Source organism: Gadus morhua, chromosome 8, assembly GCF_902167405.1.
Source record: "Gadus morhua chromosome 8, gadMor3.0, whole genome shotgun sequence".
NCBI lineage: Eukaryota > Metazoa > Chordata > Actinopteri > Gadiformes > Gadidae > Gadus > Gadus morhua.
Window position 1 is genome coordinate 18172915 of NC_044055.1, and position 12278 is coordinate 18185192.

The window sequence follows — 12278 nt, forward strand, 5'->3', positions numbered from 1 at the left end:
TTTTATGGAACGTTTTTTTAATTGTTTCCATGCTTTTGCTAAGCCTTAGTGTAATTTCATGTTTTTACAAGTTTGAATACATTAATGAAATTGCCTAACTATTCAGTAGCAGTGTCGCCGCATGGCACACCTGTCAGTTTTTCCCCCGTTTACGGGGCATGTTTAAGATTTCCAAGACTTAGAATAGTGTGCAGGGGCTTGCCATCGCCATCACTACAGACTCTTTTGAACGCACAATTCTCGTTACCTTGGGAACACGCGTTGATCTCTACATGAATATAGATTTTCTGATGAAATAACTTAATTGTACCAAAGGGAACTTCATTTTGTAGCCATTTTGTTTTTTTGGCGCTTCTCGCAGGAAAAACAGACAAGCCAAGAAAACCTGTCACATTTCATAACTCAGCTAAGCTGGATATCGTAAATCGCACATCGTAATGTTTTCCCAGCACGCTACAAAAAGGCAAAATATATTCTTCAAATCCAAACACACACACATTGCCATGCTTACGCTCACACACACACACACACACACACACACACACACACACACACACACACGCACACGTACACGCACGAAAAAACACACACGCAAGCGCGCGCACACGCACAGCCTCATTCTCACTCTCACATCCGGTTATCCATCAAGGCCTGAACGAGCTGAAGGATCGGGGGAGTGGGACCTAAATGAGAAATCATTGACTGGGAAACTGTGTGGTAATGGGGTCTCCTTGTGATTGGATAAGGTCTGTGTGTCAGGCGACGCAGGTTCACCTCGCTTATCGCCATACATAGGGGAGCTTAAAAATAAACATGTTCAAGGATCTGTTTGTAGGAAGTCCACGTGTTAAAAAAAAAAAAACGTCAGCCAGTTTAAAGTGTATGCTCACTTTGATACATAAGGCAGACTTGTGCAACCGGTCCTTTTGTACACTTAATATATTTATGCCATTGACCTGCATCCATTGCAGCCTGCTCACTTCTCAATGTTTTGACATTCATAATGTGATGCATGCTTTGTGTGTTACATGTTAAGTGTATGTGCTGACACGTATGTTTGTTTGTGTGTGTGTGTGTGTGTGTGTGTGTGTGTGTTCCTGTACGTGTGTCACATCCTGAGGCAGCAGCCTAAGCAGTGATGTGTTTGTCCTTGCCTGACGGCATTGTTTATTGATGTATTGATGCATGCCGGGAGCGCGAAGATTGCTTGAAAAGGTCGATGTAAGTATCAGAAGGTCAATGCATCAACTCAAACGTACACGGAAACCACAGTTTTATGAGCGAATGGTGTGCCTGTACCCAAATGCTTTATTTTTGATTATTTGTTGAAAAGACTTCCATGTGAATGTAGACTTATTTTCTGAGCTATTTCTTAAAATAATTGGTCCACCAAATGTTTGGCTTTCCCCATTTGGTACCATGGTGTGCTGATAGGATTTTTAAAAAGCTCCCGTACACATTGTATTGTCTTCTCTTTTCTGGAGCAGTGCCGTGTTTGCATTCAAATCCAGCACTTGGTTTTCATTTGCCGGCTACTGCAGAGGTCGGGCTATGACAGGGGATCAGCGTATGCCAGACAGAGGGCAGCTAGATTCAACCTCTCTCCCTCTGTCTCGTTCCCTCTCTGTCTTTCTTTCTGTCTTGTTCTCCCTTGTTCCTCTTCTTCCTCCTAACGCTTATCCCATTTAGAGTAACAGGCTCTGAGATGAGCTTGATGTGTTGTATGTGCATGAACCAGCTGAATCTCTCCATCCCTCCCTCTCTGTCTCTCTTTCTGTCTCTCCCTCTGTATGTCTCTGTGTCTCTTCCCATCTCTCCCTTCCTCCCTCTCTAACACCCTGACCGAAGACAGCGGTTGATAGATTGGACTGAACTATCTGTCACAGGCCAGGGATGGTTAAAATAAAAAATAAAGAGGATGGAGCGAAGAAGACAAATGGATGCCTTCTGATGGTGTTCCAGAGAGAATAATCACAGAAACGGGATGAGCTGTCACTCGCGCTCACCGTGGCAACAGGAGGAGCTGTCAAGCTGGTTTTGTTTGTTTCCCATTAACCAGTCCTGCTTTTAAAATAAAGGCTTTTCTTTTTCTCCAATAAGGAAGGGTAATTTATGAAGCTCCCAGAGTCCGTGACCTCGTAATAACACGTTCAGAGGTAAAAAAACAATTTACTAAGTGTCAAACGTTTTTTTTGTCAAAGAAACTCATTGGAGGGATGGGAGGGTGGCAAGGGGGGGTGGGGGGGGGAGAAGAGGAAAGGTTGACGTGTGGCTTGAACGGAAGTATTACTGGAGGGTGCGGGTGGAGGCGCTGGAGTTAATGGGGAAACCTCTTGGATACAGCGAGGAGCACAACGCAGTAGCATGGATCAAACCCCCATTAACCTTGTCTATAATTAGAGATGTTTAATCAGGGACAAAAGCGTGCTCCCTAATCATCTTGGCCATCAACGCGTAATAATTAATCAACCACTCCCTTATGAGGCGTTCCGGATGGTTCTGTGTGTCTTTTTTTGTGTCTCCCATAGTTTAGGGAAGACGAGAAGCATTTGTACCTCACAGAGAGGGGTCGGATGAGGTGCTTGCTATCGGCAAACTGTCTGCAACGCAAGAGCCATGGCAGCCGCAAGGAGCATATAGAGTGACTAAGCAGTGGAACTTGCTGTTCTGTTATCGATCATCCTCCCACACACTCGGGCATGCACACGGACACACACTCAAAAAAGCACATACACATACACTTGCACACGCACACATGCACATTGCACATATGAACAGATTTTTTCGAAACACGCATTTACACATGCATATTCTAGCGAACACACACACAGACAGACCCATATACACCCAGAGACACATGCATACATACAGGTAGATACACACACAAGCACACAAACAAATATTCACAGAAATGTCAACCCAATGTATTTAAAGTGCCGGCACCTTTACTCAATACCCTAATATATACTCACCTCAACGTGGAAACACCGTAGGATTGCAGTGCAGTAATGATGCGCTTACTCATTCAGCGCTAGGCCGAAGCGCCGTATTGTGTTGTGATTAATGAGAAGCAAAGCACTTGAATATTGAATCGAGTGAACGTGAGCTTCTCAGGGGTATTAATCAAACTGCGATGCTTAAAACAAATAATGCTTTCCCAGCATCTCTGGATACTTTAATAGCTCTTAGAATAATTGAGTATCATACCCTATTTTCCCTTTTATTTTACACAAATCTACCACAAGCACACGTGTGAATAACTACGTGTTTGTGTGTGTGTGTGTGTGTGTGTGTGTGTGTGTGTGTGTGTGTGTGTGTGTGTGTGTGTGTGTGTGTGTGTGTGTGTGTGTGTGTGTGTGTGTGTGTGTGTGTGTGTGTGTGTGTGTGCGCACCTGTCTGTCTCTGGGGTCTATCTGTGCCCGCTGTATTGTGATGGATGTGTGTGAGATGTGTGTGTACTGATGGCACGGGGCAGGGACCATCCGTCCCGGTGTCACAAGACGATTAATGACAGGGCTGTATTTAGCTTCCGCCCTCCTCTCCCTGTCTGACCTACTGTCTACACTTTCACTCACACACACATGGATCCGCGCACGTACACGGACGGAAACACACATTCATAGGCACGCGCGGCAAACCTGTCAATGGCAGCTTTAACTGAAGACACGAACGCCTTGGCTAGAAGACCGTCACGATGTTTATGCTGTTTGATCAGAGGAGGCCAATGCGAATTACCAAATACTATGACATTTTCCTCGTTTGCTTGCTTGCCCAAGGCCACAATAAATGTTGACGCTAATGTATTCCACTCCTACAAACTAGGTGTTTTTTCATTTTTACGAAACCCTTTCTTCCACATTTAAACTTTCGTCTGCAACGGTTTAAAAAAAAAGAGTCACATTCTTCAATGAGTCCTTCCACAGAGTTCTTCATTCAACCCCTAACAAACTAATTTCCCAATCTGTCTCTCAGGGGACCCCAGACACAGAAGAGAATGAATAGTGAATGGGACTGACCCTCCACACAGTTCTCCCAGTGGTTGGCTGCGAGCCCCACATCTGTATTCAGGCCTGAGACTATGTACTCATGCTGTCGATGACCGGTGCTGGGGCTCCAGGAGATGGATGGCGCTGAAGCCTGGGCCTAATAACCAGTCTATCCCCCCCCCCCTAGGCTCGGTGTTGCTCTGCTCTCACCTGTCTCCCCATGCTGTCCTCATATTGACTTGGGCATTTCATTTTCATGCATTCATATTCATCGGCAGACGAGCATTCCAAAGTCCCAGCGCTGTCTGGGTTCCACTACTCCATCACATCCCCATACAGACCCATTTCCGTCGTCCTTTCCGACTGTACTATTATATTCATCAATCCTGGTGGTGAGTGTGTGTGGTGTGTGTGGTGTGTGTAGTGTGTAGTGTCTGTGTGTATAGGGGTGCGGTAATACACCATGCAAGAGAAATGTTCACTTTTGTTTCGCTTTGCTAGATAAAGCCTAATTGCATGGGCTATCTCTCCGTTTACACATATTTTTCATGTATTTCTCCCAGGCTCTTTGTATGTATATCATAGTGCTGGGGTAGATTACAGGCCAACTGCCAATTTCAATCAGAGGCACACTCGTTGAGAAAATTAAGACCGTTCATTGCACACATGGTAGTAGTACAAGAAATATTTTGTGGAAAAAAGGCTGTTTGCTTTAGGGTTGTTCATTAATTAGCATCCCCGCTAGTAGACAGTATAAATACACACTTATCTTAACCACATTATCATTCAAACTGACGGCTGCATGGGAGCAACGTCTCAGCCTTTTCCGAAAAAGTAAGCAGAGAAATCCCCGATGCGGTTCCGCTTCCCGCTTCGGTCGGTCGGACGAACGTGAAGCCTGCCAATCAGAGTGGAGGGGTAGGCGTTGGCACATGAAAGCTGGCTGCTAGTGTTGGAAGATGAAAGCTTAAAGAAGCCCCAGAACAAGGTGAGCTTTAGTGATGAATCGCAGGCTGTCATGGGATTGCCATGCAGGTTTCACTCCTAGAGGTGAACAGAAACCAATAAAAGGGCTGGAAGAGTTTTAGACCAAATTTCATCACTCTGGATTAGTTCAAATTGTTGTTCGGTGATTATTAAAAAGTGAGCAGTGTTCACGAACAGGAAGATACTTTGGGTCAACTTTCAAGCTATTGCAAAAAAGAAAATAAATTAAACCTTAAAATATCCAGCCATGCGCATACACCACTCTACAGATAAAGCTCAGGTTACAATGCTAGATAATTGAACTGAAAAGAGCCACTGGGTAAGCTTCAACAGAGGCAGAGATTAAACGTATTATCTGCCACCAGAGACGGCAAAACTCAGCCTACAGATACCTGGGATTATAAAGACAATCATAAGAGGCAAAGGAGGGTTAGTTAACAATACGGCTGTACAACGGATTACACGGAGAGGAAGAACAGTAGGACTGGTGCACACACAGGACTACGCACTACAAGTCCTGTGATTAATTAGATGGGTGTGGGGCCCAGCAGCAGACGTGAGCTAATAGAGCGAGAGACGGCATGAAATCACGCAGATTCACTCGGGGAACGGACCGCCCAGCAACAGGAGGGGCCAGGGGAGCCGGGAATTTGAGAACCATGGTGAAAAGGTAACGCATGAGCGTGCACTCAGTTCATCAAGAAGACCGCCCCAGATGTCTCCAACGTGAATGAAATTGTGTGTGTGTGTGTGTGTGTGTGTGGGGGGGGGGGGGGGGGGGGGGTGTGTGTGTGTGTGTGTGTGTGTGTGTGTGTGTGTGTGTGTGTGCGTGCGCCAACATGACTTCCCCATGCTCTTGGTTTGGCGTCATCCTCCATTTCACACTTCCTGCTCAGCTCCATTTCAAAATGGAGTACATTTAAATGTATTCATTTAGCAGGCGCCCACTTTCCGCGTGCCAACGTGTTGAGCAGCACCAGTAGCGTTGATTCCCTTCTGGCTGAGTTGTTACCACACAGAAGGTGGGAGCAGGCAACATGGTTGATTGGGGAATGAACAGAAATGGAAAGGTCACAGCACATCCCTCTATTTCATGCTGATGTGGACACCCCGGCAGGATGTTTGCAGGTCAAAAGCTATGATAAATACTGGGTCATCTCACAGAGAGAGAGAGAGAGAGAGAGAGAGAGAGAGAGAGAGAGAGAGAGAGAGAGAGAGAGAGAGAGACTAGAGAGAGAGAGAGAGACTAGAGAGAGAGAGAGAGACTAGAGAGAAATGTTTTTTTTAGAATATGGGATCTGAAATGAAGGATTGGAGAAGCACCACTGCACCTCTCCAAACGACATAGGGTGGAATGAGGCCATGTGGAGAACCAGAGACCCTCTCTGTATGGCACATTACAGCTCACACCATATTCCAAAGGGAGCCCAGTCCACCATAGTCTACAGTCTGAGAATATTTAGGAGTGAAGTAGTGCTCTGTAGGCAGGCACACAACTAGCCCTTGTGTCGCTGTGTCTGTATTCTGTGTTTGCGTGTGTCTGTGGCTGTGTTTGGATGGCGTACTTGTGCATCGTGTCTTTATCTGAACTGTAAGAACGGATGTGCTTGCAGAACCAGCGCCATTGTTCCCAGGCTCTTCTGCTATCTTCCTTCCTTCCTCCACACTCCACCCCTACCTCCACCCCCCAAGGGGAGCCAACACAAACAGGGATAGATTGGTTGGCGCTTCTCCTCTCTCGCTTTCTCGCTCTCTCTCGCCCTTGCTCTCGCCCTCACTCTCTTTCTCTCTCTCGCTCTTGTGCTCTCTCTCGCTCTCTATCGCTCTCGCGCTCTCTCGCTCTCTCTCTCTCTCACGCTCTCTCGCTCTCTCACTCCCTCGCTCTCTCTCTCTCTCTCTCTCGCTCTCGCGCTCTCTCGCTATCTCGCTCCCTCACTCTCTCTCCCTCTCTCTCTCTATCTCACTCTGTGTGTGGAGCAGACCTGGGAAGTCATAGGTGGCTGTGGCTGGCCTGGTGACAAATCAGGCCAGGCTGAGGGATCCTACATCCTAGAGACTAACACCGGGGAGCCGCTCCTGCTGCTGCGGCGCCGCCAGGCCGTGTCGCGGCGCAGCGCCGCTCCTCGCCACATCATTAAAAATGACAAATGGCGCCCCAATCAACCGCTCCCCGAAGTTGCCGACTGTCGCCTGATGTTCCTGAATGCCTCGGCCCCGTGCATCTGTCCTAGTTCATCTGCCGCGCCGCTCCCCAGGGCGGAGCTCTCCTTTCTTTGAAGTCACTCACTTTCAGTTCGGCATGTGTTCCTCTTTTCCGGTTTTTTATTTTTTTTTTTTTTTTCGTTTTCGCTTTGGTCGTTGTGAAAGGTTAAGGTGCCTCCAAAGGCTAAAAGGACACGCTTTGGACAAAACGGGCGAAATGGGGCAGAGATAAACGCGGTACAAAGTGCGATGCTAAGTAAGACATTATCATTTCAAAAGAATCACAAAAGAATCAAAAAGATGTCGACGGGTGGAAAGAATCACAGCGCAGGCGGAATGCTTTCTACCGGTTGAGTTCTTTTGTAAATCTTTTGAAATGATAATGAGATGCCCTCTTTTGACGATTAAAAGATCAAAAAAGGGAATCTAGACCACAAGGTAACGACAATAACTCATCTAAAACCAATAGGAACAGGTGCGGCGGACACACACAACACAACCTACCTTCCCCATTAATCTCTGTGTTGAAATCAGTATGCAGAACGTTAGAAGCCTTCAAAAAAAGCCCAGCTTGTCTAAATGAGGTCAGTGTGCTTTGAACACAGAGCCGGTGGTGCCGAGGCTTGGGTTCCTTCCGGTGGCCCGGGGTAAAGCCTGGCCTACTCAGACTGGAACAGGTGAACAGCTTCATCCCACTTCCCCAGCTCCAGGGACTTTGGAGCGAGCAGGGCCATGCCTGAGACAGGTGGCTGATTCTGGGGCTGGGAAGAGGCAGATTGCCCCGCCCCCCACAACCCCCCCCCCCCCCCCCCCCCCCCCCCAATCCTCACCCCCCTCTCTCCTCTGCTGCTGCTGCCGCCGCTGCACGGCCCAGACCTTTTTCTGTATCCCCCAGGGAACGAGCCCCATTGTACGGGCCATCTGTTGCCAGCACACTCACACACACACATGCGAGAGAAGGTGACAAGGGAAGGGGAAGGGGATTGAGGAGGGGGGGGTGGGGTGGGGGGGAAGGCAGAGAGGAGAGCTGATGTGGAGCGCCTGTTTAATGCCATTAGGAAGTGCGGCTGGATTTGCCAAAGCTATTAAAGAACATTTTCAATTCAAATGGGGTCTGGCCGGGTGATGAGCATCAGTGAGAGGAGAGGCTGCCCGGACACATAGACACTCTGGCACGTCCTGGAGTAGCCCAGGGAGGCTTTGTTGAGGGAGGGGTTTGTGTCAAGGATGGGCTGTTTATGTGTGTCTGTGTGTGTGTGTGTGTGCGTGTGTGTGTGCGTGTGTGCGTGTTTGCGTTTCCTCAATGACTTCACAATCACATTGTGTTTTATGCCGCTGTTTTATCTTAATGACAGATTGATATCACTAGGAGCAGAAACCGTTAAAGTGGAAGAATGTCCTAAGCTTGAGAAACAAATGCCCGGTGTAAGCTATCCAGGCACGCTATCATCATCCATAAAATATAAAAAAAGGAAAAAGTAATTTGTCATTCAAGAGGTTTATATTCTGATTCCCGGACAACCAATGAGATGCAGTAGCGTGCTTTGACCGACTGGTGATGCTATTCCCCTGTATTGAAACGGCCGCGGCTTCAAATGGGTCAGGGAAAAGTTTTGTGTTTTGACAATGTGCGGTGGGAGGAGCGGGGTGCAGCCGATTGGTTAGCGACTTTCGGTTCTCAATCCCTGATTGGCCTCGGCGCTTTAACGGACTGTGAGCAGGCAGTCTCGGGTCTTCCCCCCACTCCACCTCCTCCCTCGCCGCCGCCTCCTTGCGCCCCTCGTCCCCTACACTCCGTTCTTCCCCTACGCTGATTGTCACACATTGTTTACTACTGCTTGAAATGTGACTCACAACACAGGCTATCTATTGCACAGACTATCTACTGGAGTACTGCTCCGTGGCAATTGAAGGATTCTTTTGACGCGCACTGTGCGTGTTTGTCATTTGGGCACAGACTGTGGAGACTACCATTCTGCCATGACAGTGGATTTGTTTGCGCTTTTATATGTGATGGTCATCACTGCGTCTGCGATGGAAGGTAAATGAGATTTTTGGAATTAATATTGCGCCGCTGCCGCCGACTGTGTTCCATTTGGAATGTCCCCCTCCCAGGCGCGCACTTGCCTTTGGGATCCAATGCCATTTTTTTGGTATCCTGCTTCGCTCCTGACCTTTTCTTAACACGGATACGGGGATGCAATTTAATGCACGTGGAATGTAGTTGATATCAGCAGTTGTGTACCTCCCCGCGTCCCAGGCTGGTTGTATTTACGCACTTTACAGTTCCAACGGAGCAACTTGGGAGTCACTGGGAGGTTCGCGTGGACAGGGCTGAAGCGACACTTTCAGTAACCCCTCGCTTGTTCATGAGTGTGGGGTTTATAGCTTCACATATTCCCACACATAAAACGCCGACACTTAAAGATGCCGGGCATAGCCTATAACAACAAGCAGATTGTGTATATATGACGGGTGACGCTATTAAATGGTGCCATTCTGGATACCAGTGTTCCCACGGGAGAGTTCCTTAGTGGGAGAGGCGTTGTGGCTAATTGCGCTGCCCTGCAGTGGGCTTGTCAGCCTCGCGTCAGCGGACCTCAAAGCTGTGTATTTATTTTGTCACGTTTACACAAATTGTTTGCAAAGCCAATAAACTGCCCCTTTGAGGCTGGCGTTTCACATGGTCAAGATGCCTAGCAGTTGTCTGGTTAATTGGACACTCGTAGAGCGCCTGTTAAATCGTACATTTAGTAGGCTATAGGCTCATCCTATAAAATATGTTTACTTAACAGAACAATCTCGCTTGGCCTGTAGGCTATATATATTTTTTTCGTTGCTGATAGGCTATCTATTTTTCACTTCCATTTTCATATTTCTATGTTTCCTGTGCTCCCGTCTCCACAGTCTCGCGTGAGACACACAAGCACAGTAGGAACCGGTGGCTGGCTAGCCAACAATCTAATATCGGCCTGGTTAAACATGTTTTTCATTTGGAGTCGTTGGACCCCGGGGACGGAGCACTACAGCAGGCTAGAGCCTCAGACACAGGGCTAGCGTATGAAAACCTGCTGCCATGAATTCAACCCCTTACCGTTTTCATTATGGCTCATCCTCTTCAACAACACACACATTGCTTCCGTCTCCACGGGTAGTGCATGTTCCCTCTCTAAGCATAAATGAAACAAATTAGAGCCAGAAAACAGTGGAAGGAATACATCATCTTATCAGTTATCCAAGATTCAGCTTTTTAAAATGATTACAGCTCTTCTGCCTTTTGTAGTGTGCCCGGCACAGACTGTAATCTGTAATTCAGCAGTGCACTTCTTGGTTTAGCTCATCAGATTTCAAACATAGCTATAGATGCCAAAACCAGTCTCAAATTACTACCTTGGGGAAGGAGGTTGTAATATTTTTTTTAAGAATGTGGGGATATTTTAACCCTCTGATGGTCCCCACCCACTCACTCACTCTCTCAGTCACACACACACACACACACACACACACACACACACACACACACACACACACACACACACACACACACACACACACACACACACACACACACACACACACTGTCAGGAGTACTGAGAGGGAGAGACAGAGTTAAGTGTGGAAAATGACAGAAGAGGTGCCTTTATATTGCATGAAAAAAACAGTTTTTCTATTTCGAAGGTGACTTGGAACAGAGACGGCATGCCTGCTTGTATGGAAACAGATGGGTGGGGGTGGGGGGGGGGGGGGGGGGGTTGTGAGTGAGGCACCCCCTGGGTTACCTCGGTAACACGGATGAAAGTGAGTTCCTTGTTTGGGTCGCTAATTGAAAGAAGTTTGTCCCAGGGGCGAGTTGAAATCTTCCCTGAATCTGCTCTCCAATCTGTTGCCCATCTTCTCCCTCCTTGTGTGTATCTGTGTGTGTGGCTTTAGGGGGGGGGGGGGGGTGGCTGGAGGGATGTGTTGCCAATGGACACATTATCCCTGCCTCACCCCCCCACCCTTTCACCCTTAATCTGATTATATGCCCCCTAATCACCACATCTGTGCACTAATCACAAACAAAGTGTCACAGATCACTCTGTGTGTGTGTGTGTGTGTGCGTGTGTATTTGTGTGTGTGTGTATTGTGTGAGTATGAAGAACAACGGAATGACCAGGAACAGTGACCATATAAACGTTTTCTTGATGAATCGAGGGCCCTGTGATAGGCCTACGCCACAAAAGTGAACAAGCCCCACTATAAACAAAAAATGCACTCACACACACACACACACACACACACACACACACACACACACACACACACACACACACACACACACACACACACACACACACACAAATATTGAAATGTATTTGAGTGGAGGGTGAGAGGCTGGGAAGGAATAAGGCGGTTCCAGACGACTAAGTAAATGGAAATATATGATTAGACGGACCATTTGGAGTTTCTTGTATGAGGTAGATGCATACATATTGAGTGGGTTTTCATGTGATCCTTAACTGGAAATGCATCCAGAAACGGTCTGTCTGACAGAGTGGAGCAATAGCAAGGGTTATGGCAAAGAGCTGAGATAGAGGAAAGAGAGGAAAGGGGATTTACATGCCATTAGAAGATGCATTGCACTGCTTTCTCACACACACACACACACACACACACACACACACACACACACACACACACACACACACACACACACACACACACACACACACACACACACACACACACACACACTTTCCCTCGCCTTTTCTCCAAATCTGTGTTCTCTCTCTCTCTCTCTCTCTCTCTCTCTCTCTCTCTCTCTCTCTCTCTCTCTCTCTCTCTCTCTCTCTCTCTCTCTCTCTCTCTCTCTCTCTCTCTCTCTCTCTCTCTCTCTCTCTCTCTCTCTCTCTCTCTCTCTGCGCGCGTGCTAACCTCTCAACCTCCTTACCTTGTTTCTCCTGCGCCTCCATCTTTTACTCACTCTCTGTTCCGCCTCTCTGCAGCCATCATAATTCTCCTCCCCCATAATCTCTTCATCTCTCGTTTGTCTTTCCCTCTGTCTCCTTTGTTACCCTGTCTTTCTCCCTCTCTGGCTTTCCCTTTTACCCTCTCTCTCCCTCC

General features: G+C 47.5%; 1 protein-coding gene across 1 annotated transcript in view; it reads left to right on the forward strand.

The window, feature by feature from the left end:
* Positions 1-8917: 8917 nt before the first annotated feature.
* The window catches only part of ephb1 (EPH receptor B1), a gene marked incomplete in the record, with an annotated part of 148796 nt that continues 145435 nt past the window's right edge, over positions 8918-12278 (forward strand). Inside the window, 1 exon segment of the mRNA XM_030363445.1 lies at positions 8918-9216. Within this exon segment, the coding sequence (XP_030219305.1) occupies positions 9156-9216 (61 nt within the window).